A 27,324-nucleotide genomic window follows, 5' to 3' on the forward strand; every position below is an offset into this window, starting at 1 on the left:
CGGGGCGCGGGGCAGCGGGCAGAGCGACGCGGAGTTCTGGCGGTGCGGACCCCGACGACGCCCTGGCCCCGAGCCTGCGCCATCCGGGTCGCCCTCGAGCGCCGGAGCGCCGCCCGGAGGCCGCCCTGCAGGTAAAGGCGGGCAGCGTTGCGGGGGTTTTGGCTGGGCCCCCCCCCCCCCCGAGGGCCGGATGCAGCCAGGTGTCCAGCCCCGACGGGACGCTGTGCCTCAGGCCCCAGTGCGAGGACAGGACCTGGAGGTGACTAGCGCTGGGGGTGGGCCGGAGGATGAGGGGGTGCTTACCCGTCCCCTGGACGGAACGAAGATAGAGCCCCCTGTTTCCTCCCTCTCCAACACTGGTCAGTGGCTCCGGGTATGTTACGTCGCTTCACCTGTAAAAAAAAAACGGGAATAGCAAAACTGCCTTCGAGGTGAGGTTGAGGAGAGAGGGGGAGGTGAAGGGAGACTCAACGTCTACCTTACCTTCTCTCCCCATCTTTCTGCCATTTCTGATTCTCTGGCGACCTCCAAGTTACTTGGTTTTCTGTCTCTACCCCCAAGTTCTTTCTATTTGGAGTAACCTGGCAACATCTACCGACACTGAAGCCTGAGGCTCTGAGGAATGTCCCTGCCAGAGGCTCTGCACCCCCACGCCCATTGAGACTTGTAGGGATTGAGGAGGTTGTGTCTGACCAAAGGTGGCTGGGGTCCCAGGTCCTTGGAATAGCTTTCCGGTGTCTCCACCACACGGAGCCCAGGAGGCTCCGAGGTAGAGAACAGCTATCAGCCAGAAGACCTCTGGAGTTGCACCCAGGACAGACGGATCTGAGTTTGCTTGGAGTGTGTGTGTGTGTGTACGGGCGCATATCTGCTAGAAACACTTTGTCCGGGAAAACAGCCTAGATTCCTCAAACAGAAATGCATCTGACCTTTCGGGGTACCCTGCCAGCCCAGAAGTCTTCCTTCACTTGCCTGCCATGGAAGCTGGGGGCGGGGAGGATGGAGATGCTGGAGGGTGGGCAGATGGGGTCTCTCCGTAGAGATAGTGGATCCTCTCTGGCCTGAGCAAAGGGATCCACCCCTGCCGGGGAGGAGTGTGTGTGTGTGTGTAGGGGGGTCACAAAGAGAGCTGGTGGTCTTGGTGGGGAGTCTGGCCTCCCCTTGATCTAATGAATACAGATGGAGACATGGATACACAGAGCCCTCTAAAAAGATAAGTCACATACAGCCGTGCTCGCTCCCTCCCACTGAGACTCACATATAATCACACACTGAGGAAAGACTCATTAGACACACAGGACCACACTCTTACCACAAACGCTAAAGCAATGACACGCATGTGCACACTCGGTCTCCAACAGACACACAGCAGCCCCCATGTGGTCCAGCCAGACATATTTCCACAGGATAGTTGTACACACACACCGGTTCACACTCTACATGCTCACTAGGGTCTCTCCGGTTTCACTTCGTCTACCCCTGTGCACATGAGCGGTTCCACTTTGGCCCAGAGGAAGGGAAAGAAAGGAGGGAAGGGAATGCGTCTCTTAGCTAGAGGGAGGGAAAAGATACCAAACCCGGCTGTCAGCCCAAGCCCCCAAACCCCACTGCTTCCCCTCTCTGGGCCCCAGCCAGACCAAAGGATGTGAGTCCAACTTCCCTGCCCTGCTGGCCCGAAGCTTACTCCAGAACCTCAGTGACAGGCATGGGCCTCTTTGTAGGGAAGTGGCGGCTCAGAGGAGCAGGTCCTGAGGCTCTTATAGAGTTGGGTGGATGAAACAGAGGCACCGACATCTCTCATATGGAGTGCACCTATGGGCTCTGGGGAGAGTTTCTTTCCATTGGGTCACACAGTAGGGAGTTGAGGGACCATACTGTTTTGAAGTCAGGGTTCTTAGGTTATTATCTAGAGACCCGGTGTGAGTTGCCTACTGGTACAGCCTGGGAGTGACTGACTGTTCCATGCTAAACATGAAGGAACCCATTCTTCTAGGCAGGGAGATCTTGGCGGAGGCCAGACAGTGTAAGGAGACAGGTAGCTAAGTAAGAGAAATGGTTGCCATGGGGATGAGAGGAGGCATTGATAAAGATGTACCCATCTTGGGGGGAAGGGGTGGTGGTGGCGCATGCCTTTAATCCCAGCACTTGGGAGGCAGAGGCAGGTGGATCTCTGTGAGTCCGAGGCCAGTTTGGTCTACAGAGCATGTTCCAGGACAGCCAGGGCTACCCAGAGAAACCCTGTCTCAAAAAGCCAAGGAAAGGAAAGGAAAGGAAAGGAAAGGAAAGGAAAGGAAAGGAAAGGAAAGGAAAGGAAAGGAAAGGAAAGGAAAGGAAAGGAAAGGAAAGGAAAGGAAAGGAAAGGAAAGGAAAGGAAAGGAAAGGAAAAGGATATACTCATCTGATTATGGGATCAGCAGAGGCCAGGCTGGGCCCTGCACTACAGCACTGTGGCCTGTGCTCACAGGAGGCATGAGATTGGCTTCCTAAACTATAAGGATTGGGAACTGGAGCTGGGTATAGCCATGAGTTGGGGGTTGTCTCTAAAAGACACTGAGTGTGGACAGAAGCCAGGGGACATCTAAAAGTGCACACATACACACACATACACACACACACACACACACACACACACACACACACACGCACGCACACACGCACGCCCAAGGGAAGCCACGCTCTCTGAGAGAGAATTTTAGATCTCTCTGTTCTCTGATCATCTCTAGAGTAGGGAAGGTATAGACAGCAGATCTCCGGTGAAGAGATATGCAGGTTCAAGAGTTGGCCCTGGCACTGCCTGTCTCTGTGCCTCAGTTTCCCTATTGTCAAACTCCCTTTCTGGCACTATTTTTTTTTTTAACCTGCAGAAAAGTGAGGGAGGGGTGGTCCCAGGTACCTTTGTCATACAAGTAACTCCTAGAACTTTCTGAACAGTATGCCCGCCACCTCTGCCACCTCCCTGATTGGATCAGGAAGCATAGATGTACTGACCTCGTATCATGCAGATTCTTCGGGAGTTTTGACTGAGAGATTAAACATTCCCATGAGGATGGATGGGTGCGTCTGTTCTTAGAGAGTAGAAAGGCCTGGGGGGGGGCAGGGTGTCAGGGAGCTGGTGAATACCTTGCAGGGAGAGCCAGGCCAGCATTACTGGCCATCTAGGGATGGGATTAGAGCCTTAGGAGAGATCATTTGAGATCATTAGCAACCAGAGGCAGAAGTAAGAGACAGGGGAGGCCTGGGCTCAGGCCCTTCTCTCACAGGCTTATCAGGAACCTGGGGTGGAGGGAACCTCATCAAACTACCTTAAGCTCTCTCATTTTTCCCTTTATTTATATAAAAAGATTTTATCTATTGTATGGATTTTTGCCTGCATGTGTGTCTGTGCACCACATGCATGCGATCAATGCCCTTGGGAGCCAGAAGTGGATATTAGATCCCATGAAACTTGAGTTACAGACAGTAGCTACCGTGAGGTCCTAGGAATTGAACTCGGGTCCTCTGGAAGAGCAGCTAGTCCTTTTAACCACTGAGCCGTCTCTCCAGGCACCCTGTAATTTCAATTCCTCTTTCTGCCTTATTGAGAGAGTGTAACAGTGATGCGGATTTATTGTTTGTTAGGCCCCCTGTTGACATAGTTCTAATCCTGTAGAGATAGTACAAGGCAGGGATTGATGGCTCATCCAACAAAGCTGGGTAGGTCAGTAGTCAGCGCACTTGCTGAGCACAGGGCTGGACCTCCCAGCCAGGTCTGTGATGGCACCCACCTCTGGTTCCTTCTCCCTGGCCTGATTGTCTTCACTTTGGGAAAGGAGTGGACAAGGTTAGCATCTTCAGCATGCCCCACATCTCTGCAACACATTTTTGTTTTCCCCAGAGAGGAAACAATGAGTATCTGCAGGTCAGGCCCATGGAGAGAGTTTGGCACAGAGAGGGCTGGGCTGCTGTTTTTTAGTAACTGAGACCTCTCAGTGATGCCTGGCAGGGACACCTAATGGTAAGAGACGCTAGCTTCTTCAAACAAGGGCTCTGAGCCTAGGGTCTTGGCCTTACCTGTCATCCCTGTGAGACTTCAGTGGCTATGCTTCTGAGATGGGTCAGTGATGCTGGCCTGGCTCACCCTGGAAACTGAGAGGTGGGAAGCCATTTCTCCTCTGCAAGCTCCCAGAAGCCCACTCTCCCCCCCGCCCCCCGTCTCCCTATGTGGCTAGGGCTGGCCTGGAACTCTCTGTGTAGCCTAGGCTGACCATAAATTCACCATCCTCCTGCCCTAGCCTCTTGAGAGATAGAATTTCAGGCGTGAGCCACCACGCCTGGCTGAGGCCAACTTTTTGGCACCCACCCCTTCCAGGATCCCAGTCCTTAAGACCAGGAAATTCTCCCTTCTGTCTAGCCTCCTTCTCTCCCACTGTGCTGGCCGCTGCAAAGCCTGCGTGGGCCCTCCAGGCCACACTCCTGACGGGCGACCACGAGCTTATTAGTTCGTGGCAAACATTCTTTTCATAGTTCCTGGAGCTCAGCAAATCCGATGCTTAGCCCGGAATGCAGAGCCCCGCCCCGCCCCCCCCCCCCCCCCCCCCCCGCGGCAGCAGGGACTGGGGAGGGGGTGGAAACCCTGGGGGTTAGCCAAAGTGGGGATGAGTTGAAGGGATGTGGCAGACACCCCCCTCCAGGAACACTCCGGCCTCAGCTTGGGGGCAGGATGGAGGGTTCTCTTCAGCAGCTTTGGACTTAGCCAGCTTGGCTCCAAGTTCTGGGACCATCCTCTACCTTCCTGCTGATGAACTTGGGCAAGTGACCCATCTGTGCCTCAGTTTCTCATCTGTAAAGTGGGATTTAGAATACCTCACAGGTCTGCTGGGAGGTGTCATGGTGTTGAAATAAGTATAGTGGATGTGTAGGAACCTGAGACTGTTTCCGTATCACTGATGAAGGAGGCAAGGTGCTGGCTGGTGAGGTAAGAACACATTCAAGGGGGCTGGTGAGATGGCTCAGCAGGTGAGAGCACTGACTATTTTTCCGAAGGTCCTGAGTTCAAATCCCAGCAACCACATGGTGGCTCACAACCACTCGTAATGAGATCTGATGCCCTCCTCCGGTGCGTCTGAAGACAGCAACAGTGTACTTATGTATAATAAAAAAATAAATTAAAAAAAAAAAGAATATATTCAAGGTAAAGGTGTGTACTCTCAAGGCTGATGACCTGAGTTCATCACACAAGCCCCTCATGGTGGGAGAGGAGAACTGACTCCCCAAAGCTGTCCTCTGACCTCCACTCTAGCCTAAAGACACCAGGCACCTACAACCCTTTTCCCTCAATAAATAAATGAATTTAAAAAAATAATAAGGGTGTGTAATATAGTCGGGTATGGTGACACAGGAGGATTGTATTGCTCTCGACACACCTAGGGCTTCATAGCAAGACCATAACAAACAGTCAAAAAGGTCAGCTTCCCACTGCCTGGTTTGTCAGGCAGGAAGATTGGGAGTTCAAGGTCATCCTTGGATACAATTGAGTTGGAAGTCAACTGGGTTAAGGAGACCCTATCTCAAACTAAACAGAACAAAACCACATGTTTTGCTCTTGAGTGGTTCCTGAACCCATGATTTTTAAAAAACAAGTAAGACTCTTGGGTCTGGAGAGATGGCTCGGCGGCTAGGGGTGCTTGTTGCTCTTGCAGAGAACCTAGATTCTTCTTTTTTTTTTTTTTAAGATTTTATTTATTTTATGTATATGAATACACTGTAGCCATCTCCAGACACACCAGAAGAGGGCATCAAATTCCATTACAGATGGTTGTGAGCCGTCATGTAGTTGCTGGGATTTGAACTCAGGACCTCTGGAAGAGCAGTCAGTTCTCTTAACCGCTGAGGCATCTCTCCAGCCTGAAGACCTAGATTTTGTTCCGAGCACCAACATGGCTGCTCACACCAACCCATAACTCAGTTCCAGGCCTAAACTCCCTCTTGTGGCTTCTGTGGGCACCAGACGTGCAGGTGGTATGCACACATACCTCCAGGCAAAACATTCATACAGAAATAATAAATAAATCTAGGACAAAAATGTTTAGATTGGGACTGTAACCTCGACCTGCCCACAGTGGGACTAGCAGTGGACCCCTCTCCAGCAGCCGTCACCTTGCAAGGAGCTGAGTTTTCTTCCCAGGGCCCTTGGGACTCCTCAGGGCCTTGTGTTTGGAATGCTGTGGTGAGAGCTGGGCCTGACACCAGGCTAGCCCACTTAGGGACTTGGCAGCTCTCAGAAGCTTCATGGCAGGGATAAAGATTGTCCCTTCCCATATCTGGTGTGGAATTTACCCGTGCAGGGGAGAGATGTCACCAGAGGAGGGAGGAGAGAATTAGGGCATTGAGAACAGAACCACATTGAAGAAAGCTCAGGCAGCGCCCTAGTGTGACCATCCACCCCGCTCCCTACATTGTAGAATCTCTGGAGGGGGCTCCTGAGACCCTGAGTAGAGGCTGTCCACTCTGTGCCCAGTGTTGCCTGTCTAGAGCTGTGCTATCTGGGTTGAGGTGGAGGCTTGGGTAGGGTAGAGTGGATTTGGCAAACAGAATCCTAATCTGTAGAAAGCCTAGATACGGGGGCTGTGGCCACTTAAGGGCTGGCCAGACCTGCCTTCTTCAAGGTAGCCCTTGGAGAGTAGATAGGACTCCTCTGGGCCTCCGTGCTCCTCAAGGAAACTGGACAGGAGTTCCGGCCTCTCAGGGCCAGGGGAGGTGGCGAAGGTATGCTGAGGGTGGGTGTTAAGGGGAGGTGAAATGGCTTCGTGTGTCAAGGGGCTTTTCGCCAAGTCTGGGGACCTGAGTTTGAGCTCAAGACGCAGATGGTGTAAGGAGAGAAACGACTCTTGAAAATTATGTCTGATCACCAAGTGTGGTGGCCCACATCTTTCATCCCAGCACTCAGGCGGCACGGGCTGTCTTTTTTTTTTTTTTTTTTTTTTTCCGAGACAGGGTTTCTCTGTGTAGCCCTGGCTGTCCTGGAACTCACTTTGTAGACCAGGCTAGCCTTAAACTCAGAAATTCGCCTGCCTCTGCCTCCCAAGTGCTGGGATTAAAGGTGTGCGCCACTACGCCCGGCTCTTGTCTTTTTTAAAAAAGAAAAGGAATGAAAATTATTTTTGGCCTGCACACTCATGAGCTGAGGCATGCACAGCGCCCCTCCCCCCCCCAAATAATAAAAAAAAATGTTTTGAAAGTTATGCCTGGGTCATGGCCAGTGCTGCTCTGTACATAGTATGGGTTTAAGGTTTAGTATTTGTTTCATTGTGCGCGCTAGATGTTCTTGGGATTTAGACACTGTTATAAGATAAGCATGTGCAGTCAGCTTTGGGCTGGACCCAGGTCTCTGACCCTGATACTCAAAGCCTTCCTCAGCTGAGCCCAGGCTGCCCTTTCAGGCAAAGCCACCTATTCAAAGCCTGGGCCAGCAAAATGGTTCAGCAGGTGGTTCCAGCAGGTACAAATGGTCGCAGTACAAGCTCAGGGGCCTGAGTTTGACTCCCAGAACCCAGAGTGGAAGGAGAGAATCAATCCCTCCAAATTGCCCTTTGACCTCAAGCACACATGTGTACATGGGTTCATGGGCAAAGATTTAAAGGGAGGAGGTCGTTGGCTCAGTGGTTAAGACAACTTGACCTTGAACTACATATGTAGGCCCCGTCGCTGAAGATGACCTTGGGTTTCTGATCCTCTGGCTTCTACCGTTTAAGAACTGGGATTACAGATATGTGCTACCACACTGAACTTAAGTGGTGTGTGCAGTGTTGGGGATTGAGTTCAGCGCTTTTGAGTTAGGCAGACACTAACAACCAAACTGTACCCTCAGCACTAGTGTGTGTGTGTGTGTGTGTGTGTGTGTGTGTGTACGTGCATGTGTGGTACTGGGGATTGAACCCACCTGCCCACTGAGCACTATCCTATATTCCTGGATTTTTGTTTGTTTGTTTGTTTAAATCCCATTGTCCCTTGTATATGTTCAGGATTTTGCCACACACCATACCTTCAGTTCTCCCAGCCTGGATGGCCAGTCCTCACCTCCAAACAGTTCAATTCATGTTGATAGCCAAGACTCAGATCCACCTTGGATCCAATACCCCACCCCCACCCGCAGTGAGGAGGAGCTGGTGGGCAGGAGGCTGGTATGGAGAGGTACAGACTGCCCATCTGGACCCCAGCAGCCAGGCCAGGAGCTCAGAAAGTGGTCTCTGCTGGGGTTCTGGTGTTTACTGTAGCCAGGGTGTGGAGGGCTCAGCCAGGTGGAGAGACGGCCAGGAGCCTCAGGCTTTGGCATCAGACTGTTTGTGCAGCCGCAGAGAAGGCCAGGCTGTCAGAGTTTCCATGGGATAGGGCAGAGGCAAGCAAGCAGCTGGGGGAGAGAGTGACGCAGCCTCCTTCTTCCTGCCAGGTGGGCTGGCTGGGTGTCCCCTCGTTATCCACTCAGAAGTCATGTTTAGGTCTGGACAATGGCCCCCGACTCCTCTATCTACCTAGACAAGGGTTTTTACAAGAATTTTGAGACAAGGTCTCATGTAGCCCCTCAGCTGGCCTTGAACTCACGTTGTGGATGAAGATGACCTAATTCTACTGTTTCTGCCTCTCGAGTGCTGGGCTGACAGGCGGGTATCAGGCACCATGTCAGACTTATGCAGTACTGGGGATGGAACCAAGTGCCTTGTGGGTGTTAGGCAAGCACTCTCCCATCCATCTTCCATACTGAGCCCTGAACTAGGGCTATTGACAGAACATGGCACAATGTTCAGTTGAGACTCAAGGGAGCTGGGAGCTCCTCCATCCAAAGTTCTGGCTCTTCCCACCTCCCCACACCACTGCCTTAAATGGCTCCCTTTGATTTCTAGTGAAGGCAAGTGTGACTTCCAAAGCTTGTCTCTCTGATGGTATACTCCCAGGTCCTGCTGGTCTCCCACTCTAAAGACTTGTAGACCCTCCCAGAACCTCCCAAGAAGTTTCCTACAGCCTGAAATTCCTTTACTCCCGCCATCTGCTGCTCGGATTACTATTCATCTTTCAGAAGTCAGCTTGAATGTCCCTTCATCTTCCACAAAGCCTTTTAGGGGAGCTCACTGGGAATTGGAGGGACAGTGTGCTCTTCCCTGAGCTTCTACAGCCCAGGGATCTTACTTAGCCAATTGTGTGTGTTGGGGCTGGCCTCGAACTCACAGAGCACTGAGATTAAAGGGCCAATCCTTTTAATGGTGATGGCTTTTTGACTGATGCTCCCAGCTCCTACAGGGCAGGGGTGGAAACATCGGTATGAACGTCCCTAGATGACCACTTTCCCATCTTAGGGGCCCGTCTCCAGCCAGTCCTAATGGAGGGCCAGAACAGGGCACACAGAAGGGGTTTCCGCAGTGCCCCAACCCAGAACTGTCCCTAAGTGCATAGAATGAAAGAAGAGAGGTTGAGTGTGGCACTGCCTGGCAGTAGGGGTCCCGGGCAGAGGAGGAGGTCTGCTGGGCTCCTGGTCAGGTGGTGACTAGCTGGGGGTGGCTGGTTTCCTGCGATTACTCCAGGAATCCTCTCACTGCTCTTGTCCTTTATTCCCCCCAGGCTCTGCCTGTCGTAGGACGTTCGTGGCCCCGCCCACCTAAAAAAGGTAAGCTAGTTCTGGGGCTGGGTTTTCTGATACCCAAGGCTTGTTCGTCGCCCTGTAAACTCACTGGCTCCTGAGGCAGTAGCAGCCCCTCCCTCGCAGGCGCAGGGTGCCCTTGTCGCCGGCTTTTCCTGCAGGTGACCTCAGCTCCTTGTGCTGTAAAACCCCGGCCCAAGTCGGAAGCAGCTTTTTCTCATTTGTGAACTATCTCGCCGCGCTCCCTGGCGCGGCCTCGTTTGCTTGGCCCCGCCTGAGTGCATTGGCCTGGCCGCACTCCCGCCGGCTCCCTCCCTGCCCAACCCGGCCTCTCCCGTTGCCGCTGCCGCCACCACGCAGGGAAGCCGCGAGGCCCAGGAATCTTGGCCGGCTGGAGCGACAGCGGCCGAGGGTGGCGCTCCGGAAAAGGCTGCAAATGGGAACCAGAAGGCGAAGAGCTGGATGGAGACTGAGGCGGTCCGGACTGCCAGGCTGGTGGCTGGGTCTGGAGACCCTCCAGTCTGTTTTGGTCAGAGGCTCCCCAGAGCTCTGCTGGAAGCTAGCTCGGAATGGCACCCGCTGAGGCCGTAGCCCCACGATGGAAGGAGCCAGCTTTCTTGGCTACCTGCCTGAGGGCGCCGCGGCTGTGGGTCATCTGTCTCAGCCTGGACAATTCTTACCTCCCTGGTTGGAGGTTTGGTGGCAAGGAGATGCTTCTCCTGGGGCTGGCAGGTGTCTAGACTCAAGTGGGCAGAGGCCAGGGGCCTGGCATTAAATGTAGTCACCTGTAAGGAGGAAGGGCATTTGGGTTAGCTTTCTAGCATTTGGGAGGCCCGAGGAGTCAGGAAGAGCATCAGAGGCCAGTCCCTGATCAGACTCCCTAGGGCTGGGCCCCAGGTAGAGGGTAGCATGATCAGAGCCTGCCCTGGAGCCCCAGCTGCAGGCTTTCTTGAGTATTTGTTGAATTATATGCAAGAGAGGGCTGAGGTGGGGTATGAGAGGAGGAGGCTGGGAGGGCTGCTTGGAGGAAGAGGCACTCCGGAGGGGCTTGGGAGGGGCTTTGAATGTGAAGTTTGATTGGAAGAGAAAGGGAGAATGGGGGTTGGAGGCAGAGAGGGCCCTGTAGGCAACTATGGGAAGGTGGGCACCCAGGGCTGTGGAGGGCTTGTCTGATCCCAACGTGGATAAACCAGCTCTACCCACAGGTCCAGGCTTTCATCTGTAGATAGATCCCGTCTCCTAGATGCCTTTCGGAGACTGCAGAGCTGGTCCCCTTCTGGGTGAGACATGTGCTCTGCCCATAGTTTGCATCATTTCTGCCAACATATGACCCTGATGTCTCCCTCAAATCTCCTTCCAGGGCTGTCCCTAAGCTGCAGTCCCCTGTGCACTAGGTGTGGAACACTGGGGCCCTTGAGTAGAACTGTAGCCTGGTAGGACAGACACCACGAGCAGAGGTGTACTCTTGAGCTCACAGCCACCAGGTTGATGATTTGCCAGGGAGCGCCGAAGCTTTAGGACAGCCCTTACCCACACATTTAAATTAGGGTGGCTGAGCCAGAAAGATCCAGTAGACCCCCACCCCCAGTTTCTAGCCAGACCTCATCGCGGGAGTCAGACCCACAAACACACAAGCATGGCCTGTCCACACTGGCCTTGCAGAAGGACAGAGCTGTTACTCACTCAGGGAACAGACACCTCAGTTTGTCACAAGGGCATGGGAGAGGGTTGAGAGAGTCACTTGCATAGGCAGTGGAGATGGTGACAGAGACACACAGGGCTGAGTGGAAGGAGAGACAGATGCTGAGATGTGAGTGAAGAAGACATGGAAGAGGACTTAGATGGTTCTCAGGGCCCCTCCCCAGCCCTTAGACACGGAGTATGTTCCCACAGTGGGACCTCAGTGGCAGTTCACACAGCAATGGACCTTCTCTCTGCAGCCTCCTCCAGAAGCCACACGAAAGGCAGAACAACAGAGATGTAGCCTGGGAGTGCCAGGGAGCCATTAGAGAATTCACAGCCAGCAAGAGTCATGGGCAGAGCTGTGGTAACAGGCGGTCCACAGTCAGGACTCATCAGCCTAGCCTCGAAGCCTGGCAAGATGCAAGTGTTGGACCTACACTAGCCACATCCGTCCTGACAACCTGGTATAGGCTGTGGTTTGAGAAGTGTTGTTGAAGTCCCTGTAGAAAAGGTGGGGGATGGAGAGATGGCTCAGCGGTTAAGAGCCCCGACTGCTCTTCCAGAGGCCCTGAGTTCGATTCCCAGCAACCATATGGTGTTTCACAACCATCTGTAGTGGGATCAGATGCCCTCTTCTGGACAGCTATAGAACTCATATACATAAAATAAATAAAGAAATCTTAAAAAAAAAAAACCCAGAAAAGAAAAGAAAAGAAAAGAAAAGAAAAGAAAAGAAAAGAAAAGAAAATGTGGAGGATGACAGACAGGTTAAAAGTGGAGGTGAAGTGACAGGGTTCTGTGGCTGTCCTGTGGGCTTTAGCACACACATGTACACACACACACACATGCACACACACGCGCACACACACACACACGCGCGCGCACACACACATAGACACACACACATGTGCGCGCACGCACACACAATTTTTGGAGATAGGGTCTCATGTAAGTCAGCCTAGTCTCTTGAACTCACTATGTAATCAAGGATGACCTTGAACTTCAGAATCTCCTGTCTCCACTTCCCCAGTGCTGGAATCACAGGCGTTTGCCACCACACACCCAGGGTTTTGTGCATGCCAGACAAACCCACAGACAGCTGAGCTTCATCCCCCTGAGCCCTTGGCAAGGTCGTTTATCAAACCTTTGTGGGGTGGCTGGATTGTGCCAGCCTCTGGGCTGGTCTTATTTGTTTGTTTGGTTTGGTTTTGGTTTTTTGAGACAGTGTTTCTCTGTGTAGCCCTGGCTGTCCTGGAACTCACTCTGTAGACCAGGCTGGCCTTGAACTCAGAAATCCACCTGCCTCTGCCTCCCAAGTGCTGGGATTAAAGGCATGTGCCACCACTGCCTGGCTGGTCTGGTCTGGTCTGGTCTTGTTTGTTTGCTTCTTTGCTTTTCAAGACAAGAGTTTCTCTGTGTAGCCTTAGCTGTCCTGGAACTCACTCTGTAGACCAGGCTGCCCTAGAACTCAGAGATCTGCCTGCCTCTGCCTCCCAAGCACTGGGATTAAAGTTGTGTCAACCACCACCTGGCTGTGTATTTTGGAGTATAAGGTCTCTATCCTAGTGAGACTGTGGGGAAGGGGTAGAAGTCATAGGGAGGGATAGAGGAGACTGGACTCCATAGGGCTGAATCTGTGGTTTGATGAAAATGGGATGTTATGTGTAGTTGTGGCTATGTACAGGGTTAGTCTCTTCTAACCCTGCCAAGGCCTTGTAGGGGTGTAGAGTCTATATTACCATATAAGGAAGAAAGGGCCAGCGATGATGTTCAGACTTTTATCCTGGGCACCTGGGTTGCAGGGGGGAAAGGAAGTTGGGAGGAAATGACAGACATATGGGAAGGCGGGCATATGTGCGGGGGTGGGGGTGCGGGGGTGGAGACTGGAAACTGTGCCAGTACTCGGTGATGGAACAGGATCTGGGGACACAGGGAGACCTGAAACTACATGGACAGACTGGAGACCATGAGCCTGAGCCAGGTGGGGGAAGCCTGGCTCTGCAGGCGGGGGAGGAAGAGGGTGAAGAGACCCAGCCTGGGGTCAGGCAGGGATATGCCTGGACTGTGGACGCGTGGGGCAAGAGGCTGGCAGCTGCATAGGAGGTGTCCACAGCGAGACCCCTGAGGTGAAGTCTGGCTTTCACCACCTTCCTTTCGAGGACTCTGGAACAGGGAAGAGCCTGTGGTGGAGGCTGAAGGCCCCTGCTGCTGGGCTGCGGCTGGGTCATGTCCTCTGCTTACCCCTAGATCCTTAGCTCAGTTGTCATCAGCAGTCCCTACAGAGAAACCTGGCCAGTGTTCTCTCTCCCACTAACCAGGGAAAGGTCTAGAAGGGCAGAAAAAAGGACATTCAGACTTCATTCCTCAAGATCTTACGCTTTGGATGGGGGCAAGACACCACTTTGTATCCAGAAGGTATGTGGCTGGACTGAAGGAAGGAGTTCCTGGCCATGAAGGACAGGCTGAGGCAGCACATCTGGAGGGTCTGGGGACTCCCATGATCTCAGTTGATCTTTTTGCCGAGGACACTGGAGGTTCAGGAAGGTTAAGCTTGCCCATTAGTATCCTCCTGCCTAAGTAGCTGTGCTGGGAGACCAAGCTTGAGGAGGGTTAGGAACTGCACTCACCTGACAGGTGAGGGAAGACAGAGCTAGGAGACACCAGAGAGAGGGGAAGAGGCTGGGGAGTGGGGACCAGGCATCGGCCAGGGGCTCTGCAGAATGTCTGCACCACAGGAAGCGGCTCACAGCATACCTGTGGTTTGGCGGACCGGCCGCCGCGCCTCCCCGCCGCTGCTCGCGGAGCCGCCGTCTGGGGTGCTGGGGCCTGGATTCTGCTCGGGTCGGGTTCCACCCGTTCCCACCCCGGGGCGGGGTCACAGCAGCCTCACCCTGCGCCCTGTCTCCGGGCCCCTCCGCACCAGGGACCAGACGGCTCGGTCAGGGGTGGGGTGATGGAGCGGGAACACACCTGGGACGCGACCCTGGGGAGGGGTCCCGGAGGGGAGGGGTCGGCCAGCGCCTCCTCCCACCTGGGTCTGGACGCCCTGGGGCGCCCGCTCCCAGCCAGTCTCCTCTGCATCTGGGAGGAGGCCAGGCTGCCCCAAAACGCTGACTTGGACGAAATGGTGTTTTACGGCGATTTGTTGAAAAGGGGGGAAATCCCCGTTAAGGACTTGCAGCTGTCCAAACACCGCGTCTGCCCCGCCGCCGCCCGGGCGCAATCCCCTGAATCAGCGTCTCCTGAACGCGTCCCACCTCCGCCGAGGCTCCGCGCCTCTGCCATCCCTGACTTCGATCAGTCCACACCTCTGGACAGGTCACCAGAGACCCTGATGGCTTGCCTAAGCCTCACAGCCAGTCGTGGGCAGAGCTGGCTGGAGCCTTAGGATTCTCCTCCTGATCTTTTGACACACACGCACACCCCAGCTTGGCCAACCATCCCTGCTGGCAGATGAATTGTTCCCTTTGCTCCACATTTCTGGAGCAAGACTAGTCGGTCGGTGCAGAGACACTCTTCAAGTAGTCACCGGGGAAATGCTGGAGCGAGTTGTTGCTGTGTTCTTGATGATTGATGGATTGAGGTAGTCTGGTCTCAAACTTGCCAGACAGTCAAGGATGACCTAGACATTTCTGTGCTCTTCCTGCCTCTGCCTCCCTCCCCCCGCCCTGAGGCTACAAGTGTGTGCCACCGTATGCATCATGTCCTTTAAGTCTGACGGTGAATCGAGTTGGTCACTCATTGTGGAGCTTCGCTGTGTGCCAGCTTGGCCGTGTGGGGACAGGGCGAGCAAGAGTACTAAACCAGGACCTAAGAGCCAATCCTGGCTCCACACACCGAGGCTGTGTGAGGCAGCCAATGGCTGGGCGTCTCCAGTATGCCAGAGCAAGTGAGAGTTATCCAGGTGGAGACATACCAAGGCGGCCGAGGCCACAGAGTCCCCGGGCCTGGCACACCGGCCCACACAGTGCCACCTCTAGGTCATTGGCTCTTTTTTCATCCCTGAACAGGCTCAGCCTCCGCTCCCCAGCCCTATGCCCAGCTTGGCTGAAAGAAAGACTTTTTTTCCCTGCCATTCTCTGCTTCCCTGCCTGGCCTGACTCCTGGAATGTTCCAAGCTCTCATGGCAGGAAATCCTAGCGGTTACAGTTTTGGTTTGTCACAGGTCTCTGTCCTAGCCCTGTCATTGCTGTCCCCCAAGCTTTTGCAAGCATCACCATGCTTCTCTGAGCCTGTCTCCTCAGTTGCAGAAAGGCCCTGACATCACCTTCCTCATGGAAAAGGCCACAAAATGAGCAAAAACTTCTAGGCCAGTCGGGCAGTGGTGGCTCGTGCCTTTAATCCCAGCACTTGGGAGGCAGAGGCAGGCGGATTTCTGAGTTCGAGGCCAGCCTGGTCTACAAAGTGAGTTCCAGGACAGTCAGAGCTACATAAAAACCTGCCTCGAAAAGAAAAAAAAAATGTCTAGGCCATGCCGGACACAGCATTTATGGGTTATATCTTTCTTCACTCTCCAAACACACACCTAGCATCAGACCTGGTCCCTGACTTCATGGAGGGAGTCCTTCTCCCTCTGCCTCTTCTGCTCTCTCTCCCTTCTCTCCCCCCTCCCCCCCCCTTTCCCCCTACCTCACATACACACACCAGTGTTGGGTAGAAGACATTGGAATGAACATGCTAGGAGCTATGGGGGAGGAGGGAGGAAGTCCCTTCCTGTAAGACCCCATCCCAAGCAGAACTCAAGGTTGCATTAGCCCTGGGTGCTGGCCCTGCTCCTGGCTAGCACTGGGCCGTTTCCTTTGGTAGCATGCCTGCTTCAGTGCCTTCCCGGCTCTATCCTCCATTAGCACTAACCATGTATAAGAAACAGGTTGGGCCTTTCCAGAGCCAGGTCTGTCCCAGGTCTCCTTGTGATGGTGTCATGACCTTTAGGCTCTGGCCTTTAAAGTAAGCCAGGAGCCATCTTGGCTTCCTCTGATACCTGCTGTGCACTGGGTCCTCTTCACCTGCTCCCCAACCCCTGCCTACCCACCAGACGGTACACTCTGACTCTACACAGCTCTGTACAGCTCGCCCAGAGTGTTCCAGCTCAGACAGCCAACTCAAGAGGGCCCTGCCCTGTCTGCTCAGGAGAGGTGAAGAGGTAGTGGCAGGGACTGGGCTCCTCTGCCCAGGTTTAAAGTCTGCCTATAATCCTAGCACTTGGGAGGCAGAGGCAGGCAGATTTCTGAGTTCAAGGCCAGCCTGGTCTACAGAGTGAGTTCCAGGACAGCTAGGGTTATACAGAGAAACCCTGTCTCAAACAAACAAACAAACAAACAAACAAACATTTTGCCTGTAGCATTGTTAGTGAGGACTTAAGACCCATTTCCTCTTTCTAGACCACAGTAGTATCCCCATAGGCTTTAGTGAAGGTTATATGTGAACTGTCAAGATAATAACGCCAGACCTGGGTAGGCGGTGGTGGCGTACACCTGTAATCCCAGTGCTCAGGAGGGAAAGGCAGATGAATCTCTGAGTTTCAGGCCAACCTGGTCTACAGAATGAGTTCCAGGACAGCCAGAGCTACACAGAGAAACTCTGCCTTGAAACAAAGCAAAGCAAAGCAAAGCAAAGCAAAGCAAAGCAAAGCAAAGCAAAGCAAAGCAAAGCAAAGCAAAACAAACAAAACACATAGGGCTGGAGGGATGGCTCAGTGGTTAAGAGTCTGCTCTTCCAGAGGTTCTGAGTTCAAATCCCAGCCATGTGAGCCCACATGGTGGCTCACAACCATCTGTAATAGGATAGGATCTGGTGCCCTCTTCTGGCGTGCACATGTACATGCAGACACAAAACCACAAGAGAATAGAGCCAGCCCCTGTGCATTGTAGGTTCGCTGTGTCTTGGCATCAAGTCACAGTCATTAAGACAGGTGGCCTGTGCTGGGGAAGGTTCCTAACGAGGCCTCGGCTTCTGAGCAAGACTTTTATAGTCTAAGTAAGCATCTCTCCCCTCTCTCTACCTCTTCCCTTTCTCGGTTTTCCTCTCCCTCTTCCCTCTGCAAAGGATGGAACCCAGGGCTTCACACATGCTAGGGAACCCCTAACCCTGAACTGTACCCTAGCCTTAAGATCCTCTTTCCACCTCTATAGCTCAAGGGAGCTCAATATGACCTTTACATGAACTCACTGGGCTCCGTGAGAAGATCGGCTTGAGTTTGACACACACAGGGACCCTGTCAGGTCAAGGCTCAGGGAGAGTAGGGGTCCTTTGAGGTCACAGAGCTGGTAAGGAGTGGGGCTGAGATTTGAACCTGGGAGCTGGGTGTGGCTCCATGGACCTTCCCTGCAGCCTCTGCTGAGAGGGATGAGAGGGAAGAGAGCTGCAGCCTAGCCCCAGCACAGAGGGTTTGGCTTCCTCAGGCTCTGTGGAGCCCAGGGTAGGGATGGAAGGGAAGCGCTTCTTCCCTGGATCTGATCGGTGAGTTCCAGGACAGCCAGGGCCACAAAGAGATCTTGTTTCAAAAAACCAAAAGAACAAAACTAAAATAACCAAACCAAACAAACAAAAAACCAAAAAAAATGAAACCAACTCCCCCCCCCAAAAAACCCCCTCAAACCTCTCCCCTTAAAAAAATGACAGCCGGGGGCTGGTGAGATGGCTCAGTGGGTAAGGGTACCCGACTGCTCTTCCGAAGGTCCGGAGTTCAAATCCCAGCAACCACATGGTGGCTCACAACCATCCCTAACGAAATCTGACTCCCTTTTCTGGAGTGTCTGAAGACAGCAACAGTGTACTTACATTAAATAAATAAATAATAATAATAAAAAATGACAGCCTATTGATATGTAATTCATGTACCCATTTAAATGTACAGAACACAGAACAGGGTTGGATCTGTGGCGCAGTTGGTAGAAATGCTGCTTAGAATGTTAGAAATCCTGGATTTAGTCTCTGGTACTGACTAAGCTAAACTAGGCTCCGTGGCTCACACCTGTAGTCCCAGCACTCAGGAGGTGGAGCTGGGAGGATCAGAAGTTCAAGGCCATGCTCAGCTAGGTAGTGAGTTTAACGCCAGCTCAGGAACCCGAGACACTGTTTCAAAAGCAATTAGTGTACAGTGCAGTTTTTATTTTTAATTTAAGACAGTCTCACTAAATAGTCCTTACTGACCTGAAACTCACTATGTAAACCAGGCTGGCCTTGAACTCACAGAAATCAGCCTGTTTATGACTCCTGAGTGCTAGGATTAAAGATGCGTGCCACCCTGCCAAGTTTAAGTTTTAATTTAATTTAATTTTTTTATACATGGGTGTTTTTCTTACATGCATACTCATATTAGCACTGCCTGATACTAGCAGTGGCCAGAAGAGGGGGTTGGATCCCCTAGAACCAGAGTTACAAGTGTTTTCCAGCCAATGTGAGCCCTGAGTGGGCAGAGTCAAGCTTGTGTCCTCTGGAAGAGCAGCCCGAGCTGACCACTGAGCCATCCTGCTAGCCCTAGACCTTAGCTGTGATTACAGTTCATGCCACCAAACCATCAGTTTTCAAACATTTCATCACCCCTATGCAGAAGGCTGTATCTGTGAGACTCACTCCCCATTTTCCCTTCCTTCAGCCCTCAACAATCCCTGATCTACTTTCTGTCTCTATAGACCGCCTAGTCTAAGCATTTAAAGGAAATGGATCTAAGCTGGGATGTAACCCAGTTCGTAGAACTGCACGTGAAGCCCTGGGTTTGATCCTGAGCCCACACACTGGATGTCACCCGTGTCATTCATGCTTGTTAAAATTCAACATAGTTATTGAACAGAAAATATGTGCCACTTCCTTTTTAATTTGTGTATATTTGTGTGTGTGTGTGTGTGTGTATGTTTGTGTATGAGCACACATGCAGAGGCCAGAGGAGGTTGTCAGACATATAGCCATGGCTGACTTTAATTTATTTGTTTGTCTGTTTGTTTGTTTTTTGAGACAGGGTTACTCTGTGTAGCCCTACCTGTCCTGGAACTTCCTGCTTAGCTCAAGGTTGGCCTCAAACTCACAGAGATCCTCTTGCCTCTGCTTCCCCAGTGCTGGGATTAAAGATGTGCACCACCTTGCTTGGCCTGGCCACTTTTAAAAAAAAGTTTAAACATTAAAAAAAAAAATTTTTTTTTAAATTTCATGTGTTTGTGCACCATGTGTGTGCAGCGCCCACAGTGGCCAGAAGAGGGTATCAGATCCCCTGGAACTAGAGTTTCAGACAGTATGAGCCTCAGTGTAGGTGCGGGGAATGAACCTGGGTCCTGTGGAAGATCAGCCTGTGCTCCTAACTGCTGACTCGTCTCTCCAGCCCCTGCAGTCACCTTATTTATCTTCTGTTCCGAGAGAGTATCTTTGGGAAGAGTGTGTTTATATATTCTTTCCTGTTGCTGTTTCTGCTGGTAGCTGTTTTGTGACACAATGACTTCTCTTAAGGAAGATCACTCTTGGAAAAGATCACTTCTTTAGTCTGGGAATGTGTCTCAGCTGGTAAAGGCTAAGCTTGGCATGTGCAAAGCCCTGGGTACAATCCCTAGCACCCCCTAAAACTGAGTTTGGTGGGTCACACCTATCATCCCAATACCAGGCAGGTAGGGGCAGGGGTCAGGAGTTCTCAGTCATCCTTTGCTGTCTACCAAGCAGGGGAGGGGGAGGAAGAGGAAGAAGAGGAGTAGGAGCAGCCAGCCAAGTGTGGCATCATGCACCTGTAACCGGAGCAGGAAGAATCAGGAAGATCTAAGCATGCTTGAGGTCAGCCTGGTCTATGTGATTCTGGGCGAAATAGAACTACACAGCAAGACCCTGTCTCAAAAACAAAACAAAAAGGGAGGGCAGGTTTCAGATTACCTGCAGCTAGGGGAGATGGAGATGAGGTGGATGTGGGTGGGGAGCAGGCCTAGCTGGAAGGGCTTGAGCCAAGTGCTAGGCTTGGTCCTGAGCCTGGGCAAGGGAGCCATGAAATGGAGCTAAGGAAGGAGGGGAGCAAGCTGGGAGAGATGTGGATGTGGAGCCCATGAATTGAGATCTCTTCCTGAAGGCATCAGACAGCTGTTTTGATTGGGAAAATGAAAAGAATTTGTGAAACGAGCTGGAGAGATGGCTCAGAGGTTAAGAACACTGGATGCTCTTCCAGAGGTCCTGGTTCAATTCCCAGCACCCACATCTGTCTCACATCTGTCTGTAACTCCAGGTCCAGGAGATCTGACACCTTCACACAGACATACATGCAGGCAAAACCCCATGGTGGGGCATAACCATCTATACTGAGAGATCTGGTGCTCTCCTCTGGCATGCAGGCATATATGGAGGCAGAACGCTGTAAAAATAATAAGTAAATATTAAAAAAAAAAGAAAGAAAGAGCCAGGCATAGTGGCGCACACCTTTAATCCCAGCAGTTGGGAGGCAGAGGCAGGTGGATTTCTGAGTTCAAGGCCAGCCTGGTCTACAGAGTGAGTTCCAGGACAGCCAGGGCTACACAGAGAAACCCTGTCTCGAAAGAAACCAACCAACCAACCAAACAAACAAACAAAAAAAACACCACCACCACTACCAAAAAAAAACAAAAACAAGAAAGAAAGAGAGAGAGAGAGAGAAAGAGAGAGAGGGAGGGAGGGAGGGAGGGAGGGAGGGAGGAAGGAAGGAAGGAAGGAAGGAAGGAAGGAAGGAAGGAAGGAAGGAAGGACTTGTGAAGCTGGGCAGTGGTGGTGCACACCTTTAATCCTATCACTCATATCTGAGTCTGAGACCAGCCTGATCTAAATACTAATTTCCATGACAGCCAGGGCTCTACACAGAGAAACAAGCAGACAGAAAACCACTTTCTGTCACCTACATGGGGTTACAGAGGGTTGTGAGCTGACACATGGGTGTTTGGGTTGGAACCCGGGTTATCTGGAAGAGCAGTCAGTGCTCTAAATACTCAGCCATTTATTGCCCCAGCCTCTATGCCCAGCTATGCCCTTTTTTTTTTTAATTTATTTTATGTTCATTGGTGTTTTGCCGGCATGTGTATCTGTGTGAAGGTGTCAGATCCCCTGGATCTGGAGTTACAGACAGATATGAGACAGATTTGGTTGCTGGGAATTGAACCAGGGTCCTCTGGAAGAGAAGCCAAGAGAGCTCTTAATCTCTAAGCCAAGCCTGGTTTTAAAAAGCATTTTTTGGAGCTGGGCAGTGGTGGTGCATACTGTTAATCCCAGCACTTAGGAGGCAGTGGCAAGTGGATTTCTGAGTTCGAGGTCAGCCTGGTCTACAGAGTGAGTTCCAGGACAGCCAGGCAGGGCTACACAGAGAAACCCTGTGTCGAAAAAGCCAAAAAGAAAAGAAAAATATTTTTGGATGCACCAAGTGGCTCAGCTGGTAAGGGCACTTGCTGGGAAGCCTTATGACTTGAGTTTGATCCCCGGGATCTACATGGTAGAAGGAAAGAACCGACTCATGCAAGTTGTCTGATGACTGCAACATTTATATGTGCCCCTCTCTCAAACACATAAGCAAAACGTAATTTAAAAGACACTTAAAAAAAAAAAAAGGTAGTGCATTGTGTGGAGAGCGTGCATACTGTTCTAGCATCCCAGTTAGGTTTGTCTTCATCTGGGGCTGCTATGGATCATGTAATGCCATGGACATTTGCATACAAGATTTGTGTAGACATATTACCCTGTTCTATTTGCCCACACTCCCTCTCTGGTGAGTATAGTATTCAAGCTGGCAGAACCCAGCCCTTGTTCTCTGAGCTCAGCTAAGGGCTGTGGGTAGCTGGGACTTGAAGGGCTGTGCAGCTGTCAGAAGGCATTTTGGAGGACAGGGACTTGAAGGATAAATAGAAGGTAACTGAGGCTCAGAATCACGAGGCTACTGGGGCCTGGGTGCTGTGCTGTAAGGAGTTCTGGGTGACAGTAAAGGTTACAGGGAGAGGAAAGGAAGGCGGGGCTCAAGATAAGGCCTTGGCTTCTGGAAGTATGGAGTCCAGATGGACATCAGCGTGATGGGGAATTGCAAGGAGCCAAGTCAAGTCCCAGACCTGCCTCCCCTATACCATCTGGGTGCTGGGGTTGGCAGTGACCCCAATATGCCCGTGTGAAGATGAAAATTCACATCTCTGAAGAGCCCCGGTGGTAGGTGGTAATTGGCAGGAAGCTGGCCTGCACATAGATGGCAGGGCCCTCATCTTGAAAAGGTTTGCTTTGGTTTGCTGAGGTCGAGGTGCTTCTCAGAGATTTAGCAGAGAGTACATACAGACCAGTGACTGAGATTTGCTTTTGAATAACAACGGATCTTAGCCTGTGGTCCTGGTGGCTGGTTTGGTGACAGCCTTCCTTCTTCTCCCTGCAGCCCATCCACAGACGCCATGCAGGGGGCTCTGATGCCCCTGCCTTCGCTGCTGCTGCTGCTGTTGCTGTTGGGGTGTGGGCCAAGAGTGTCCTCTGGCGGCGGAGCTGGGGGTGCAGCGGGCTATGCCCCGGTCAAGTACGTGCAGCCCATGCAGAAAGGACCCGTGGGACCGCCTTTCCGAGAGGGCAAAGGCCAGTACTTGGGTGAGAGCCTCCCCTACTCTCCCGTATCTAAGACCGCTCCTCCCTTCCCTAAATCCCTCCAGACCCTCTAGACCACAACTCCTCAGGGTGCAACTGAGATCTTCCCACCTTCATTTACTCTTACTTCGACTAGTCCAGGGATTCTCAGCTTTACAGGGCTGGAAACTGGCTGTGGTTGGCTGGTGCAGGTGGTCTTATAAGGGGGTGGGGCCGGGCAGGAAGATAGGTAATGAAGCAGCTTGACTGGTCTGTAATGCGGGTTATTGGCGCCGCCTGGTGGTGGGATGGCCATCAGGTCTTGCAGCCAAAAATATTCTAAGTTCATTGGGCAAGGCCTGGCTGGGAAGTTGGGTACAGGGAGTTCTGGATGAGGACACCTACAATGTTCCCAGGATAGCAACGGGACAGGGACAGCTCTAGACGCCCTCCGATATGGGGGGACAGCTCTGGGAGTGTTCTCTGTGAGCAGATACTTTGTTCCTCCACATTACTCTTCATATTGCCATGGGGGATTGGATAGATGAGGTACCCAGCTTCCATTGTCCAGATCTCTGACTGTCCCCTTCTCTCTCTTTCAGAAATGCCTCTACCGATGCTGCCAATGGACTTGAAAGGAGAGCCAGGTCCCCCTGGGAAGCCGGGACCTCGGGGTCCCCCTGGGCCACCTGGCTTCCCAGGAAAACCAGGCACTGGAAAACCTGGGGTCCATGGACAACCAGGCCCTGCTGGCCCCCCTGGCTTCTCCCGGATGGGCAAAGCTGGTCCCCCAGGGCTCCCAGGCAAGGTTGGACCACCAGGGCAGCCAGGGCTACGGGGGGAGCCAGGGCTACGAGGGGACCAGGGCCTCCGGGGGCCCCCAGGACCCCCTGGCCTTCCTGGTCCCTCAGGTATTACTGTCCCTGGAAAACCAGGTGCCCAGGGGGCTCCAGGGCCTCCAGGATTTAGGGGGGAGCCAGGACCCCAGGGAGAGCCTGGGCCCCGAGGAGATAGGGGCCTCAAAGGGGATAATGGAGTGGGCCAACCAGGGCTGCCTGGTGTCCCTGGACAGGCAGGTGCCCCTGGGCCTCCTGGGCTGCCCGGTCCAGCTGGCTTGGGCAAACCAGGTTTGGATGGGATACCAGGAGCCCCAGGAGACAAAGGTGATTCTGGCCCCCCTGGGGTTCCAGGTTCTAGGGGAGAGCCAGGAGCTGTGGGTCCAAAAGGCCCTCCTGGGGTAGATGGTGTGGGGATACCAGGGGCAGCAGGGGTGCCAGGGCCACAGGGTCCAGTAGGGGCTAAAGGAGAGCCAGGGCTCCGGGGCCCCCCTGGCCTGATAGGCCCTGTTGGCTATGGGATGCCAGGAAAACCAGGACCTAAGGGAGACAGGGGCCCAGTTGGGGCCCCAGGGCTCTTAGGAGACAGAGGTGAGCCAGGAGAGGATGGGAAGCCAGGGGAGCAGGGTCCACAGGGACTTGGGGGTCCACCTGGCCTTCCTGGGTCTGCAGGGCTTCCTGGTAGACGTGGGCCCCCTGGGTCAAAGGGAGAGGTAGGACCTGGAGGTCCCCCAGGAGTGCCTGGCATTCGAGGAGACCAAGGGCCTAATGGCCTGGCTGGGAAGCCTGGGCTCCCTGGTGAGAGGGGACTTCCTGGGGCCCATGGACCTCCTGGACCGACTGGGCCTAAGGGTGAGCCAGGTTTTACAGGTCGCCCTGGAGGGCCAGGGGTGGCAGGAGCCCTAGGACAGAAAGGTGACTTGGGGCTTCCTGGGCAGCCCGGCTTGAGGGGTCCCTCTGGAATCCCAGGGCTCCAGGGCCCAGCTGGCCCTATTGGGCCTCAGGGTCTGCCAGGCCTGAAGGGTGAACCAGGCCTTCCAGGGCCTCCTGGAGAGGGAAAAGTAGGGGAGCCTGGCTCTGCTGGTCCCACAGGGCCCCCTGGAGTCCCTGGCTCCCCAGGACTCACAGGTCCTCCTGGGCCCCCTGGGCCTCCTGGGCCTCCTGGTGCCCCCGGAGCCCTGGATGAGACTGGTATCGCAGGCTTGCATCTGCCCAATGGTGGCGTGGAGGGAGCTGTACTGGGCAAAGGAGGCAAGCCACAGTTTGGGCTTGGTGAGCTGTCAGCCCACGCCACTCCAGCCTTTACTGCAGTGCTCACTTCCCCCTTCCCTGCCTCGGGCATGCCGGTTAGGTTTGACCGGACTCTCTACAATGGCCACAGCGGCTACAACCCAGCCACTGGCATCTTCACCTGCCCCGTGGGAGGGGTCTACTACTTTGCATACCATGTGCATGTCAAGGGCACCAATGTGTGGGTAGCCCTGTACAAGAACAACGTGCCGGCCACCTACACATACGACGAATACAAGAAGGGCTACCTGGACCAAGCTTCGGGAGGGGCTGTGCTCCAGCTGCGGCCCAATGACCAGGTGTGGGTGCAGATGCCCTCAGACCAGGCCAATGGTCTCTACTCCACTGAGTACATCCATTCGTCCTTCTCAGGATTCTTGCTCTGTCCCACATAACCCGTGGGGGGGCCCTGCTGCCCTGGCCTCCTCTTCTTTAGGGATAGAGAGACCTTTCCAGTTACAGAGATTTCCATCGGAAGGAAAGAACCAAAAAGCTCAACAGGGGCAGCGGCGGCCTTCTTCTTGCCCCGAGAAAACTGACCTGCTTTCTGTAGGCTGAAGTCGTTTCTGGAAGAGGGTGGCCTAATTTCCTTTCCCCCAGGTGCACTGTGGGGGTTGTTCCTCTGTTCTGGACCTGCCTGGTCTGCAGGCAGCACCCCAGAGTACTCAGCCTGGGCCCCCTCGTGAGTCCTGGAAGCTGCTGGGAGAGATGGTTTTCCTGTTGGCCTTCGATGGCATGGAATGAGCCCAGGGCTTCCTGTGTTCGCTGGGTCTCTTCCAGCTCCCCGGGAGCCTCCAGCATCTGATACGACATTAGGTTCTCTGAGGTTTTTGTTTCCTGTTGGGAGAAAGGAAGAAGGGAATGGGGACCATAGAGGCAGTCCATATGGATAGATGCCTGGAGTGATGTTGTGAGCTCAGACCAGTCCTGGTGGGGACAGTTGTATGGCCTCTGGAAGACTCCTGAAGCAGTCATCTGTGGAGATCAGTGAGAGGACATGGGTCAGGGGCAAGCTGGTCACTCTTCTGTTTCCCTGGCTGTCTCCATTGGCTCTAGTTCTTCAGTATGAGGGTAGACACATGGGCTGAGACGGGACTCTGTGTAGTGTCTATACAGATTGCAGAGCCAACCAGGACTGATGATCAAGCAAACACGATGCCCCTCCCTCTTTCTTCTCACCTGCTGGGGGGTTGGGGTAATTCAGACTGTTAGGGGAGGCTTGGCAACCCCAAACTAAGTGTCTTCAAGGCAGAGAGCCTCTCGTTGGGCCCTCTGATCACAGGCACACAAGCTTGTGGGTGAAGACCTCTGTTTCTCCTTAATAAGAACCATGCTGTGGGTATTTAGTGTCTACTAGAGGGGCTCATCTGCGGGCACTTCCTCCCTCTCCGCCCTCCGCTTCCAATTTCCTGTTCGAAGCAGTAGAGGGCCCAGGAGGCTAAGGCTCTGAAAGAAAGGATGCCAGCAGGCCCCACTGGAATGAGCCGGCTCTGGAGGCTCCTACCCTCCTCCCTAATCAGGATGCTCCTGCAGGAAACAGGCGGGCTTGCTTCCCAGCTGGGCTCAATGCTGGGGGTAGGGATGGTGGACATTCTTCCTAATGTAGGGATGGCTGCTTTTTCTGGTTCATGACTTTCTCCAGCCCTCACCTAGTCAGCCCACTTCCCTGACCAAGTGGGAATCTGGGACATCGAATAGGCAACCCAGCTTGGGCTCCAATTTGGGCACAGTCAGCTGCCCGCGTGACACACTGAGGAGGAAGGCCTAGACTCCTTCCCCCAGCCTGCAACTGCAAAGCAGCCTAGTGGACCTGCTCACTTCAGTTTCCAAAGGGGGATCTGCCTGCGACAGCAAGGAAAAAAGTTCTGCCTGGGACTCTTGAGTCCTTTTTTTTTCTGCCACACCTAAGAGGACCAGCTAGAGACTCCCAGGATCCCTGTGGGGCCTTTTCAGTCTCCTCCTTCCCCAGGTCAAAGCCACTAATCCAATGGGTTCTGGCAGTAAGAGATTAGTCAACTCCCAGAGGGAGCCCTGAAGGCTGGCTCAGGGCAGAGCTGCCAGACCCCACCCCGAAGCCTTTAGGGAAGGATTGGAGCTGTAGATGTCACTGACCAGCGTTGACAAACAATGTCAGGCTTTAACTATGACAACTCCACTTACCCTGTGCATTTTTGTATTTTGGGTCTCTTTTTTTTTTTTTTTTAAAGATTAAGGTTTCCACTTGGGATTTCATTTCTAACCTGGTATAGGAAGTTCCTCTCTATTTACCACATATCACACATCAGGTTCAGGGAAAATGCACCGGGAATCAGAGAAAATGGGATTTCTTTTTGAAAAGACAACGACAGTCCTGTTATTGACCACCCCCAATAAAACCTGTTGTAGAAACAC

At 53.1% G+C, this 27,324-nt stretch overlaps 1 protein-coding gene across 3 annotated transcripts; it reads left to right on the top strand.

Annotated features, from left to right (window-relative positions):
- Col8a2 (collagen type VIII alpha 2 chain) lies at positions 1-27,324 on the top strand. 3 transcript variants are annotated; one of them, XM_021161162.1, is made up of 4 exons: positions 1-131; positions 9,589-9,634; positions 22,629-22,831; positions 23,410-27,324. In XM_021161162.1, the coding sequence occupies exons 3-4, from the start codon at positions 22,645-22,647 to the stop codon at positions 25,326-25,328; spliced, it is 2,106 nt and encodes a 701-aa protein (XP_021016821.1). In that variant the 5' UTR covers positions 1-131; positions 9,589-9,634; positions 22,629-22,644; the 3' UTR covers positions 25,329-27,324. The 3 variants fall into 3 exon arrangements, with proteins under 3 accessions (XP_021016821.1, XP_029331674.1, XP_029331673.1); XM_029475814.1 differs by lacking the exons at positions 1-131; positions 9,589-9,634 and adding an exon at positions 13,189-13,271 and having other exon boundaries at positions 23,410-27,316; XM_029475813.1 differs by lacking the exons at positions 1-131; positions 9,589-9,634 and adding an exon at positions 13,638-13,705 and having other exon boundaries at positions 23,410-27,316.

Source organism: Mus caroli, chromosome 4 (genome assembly GCF_900094665.2).
Source record: "Mus caroli chromosome 4, CAROLI_EIJ_v1.1, whole genome shotgun sequence".
NCBI lineage: Eukaryota > Metazoa > Chordata > Mammalia > Rodentia > Muridae > Mus > Mus caroli.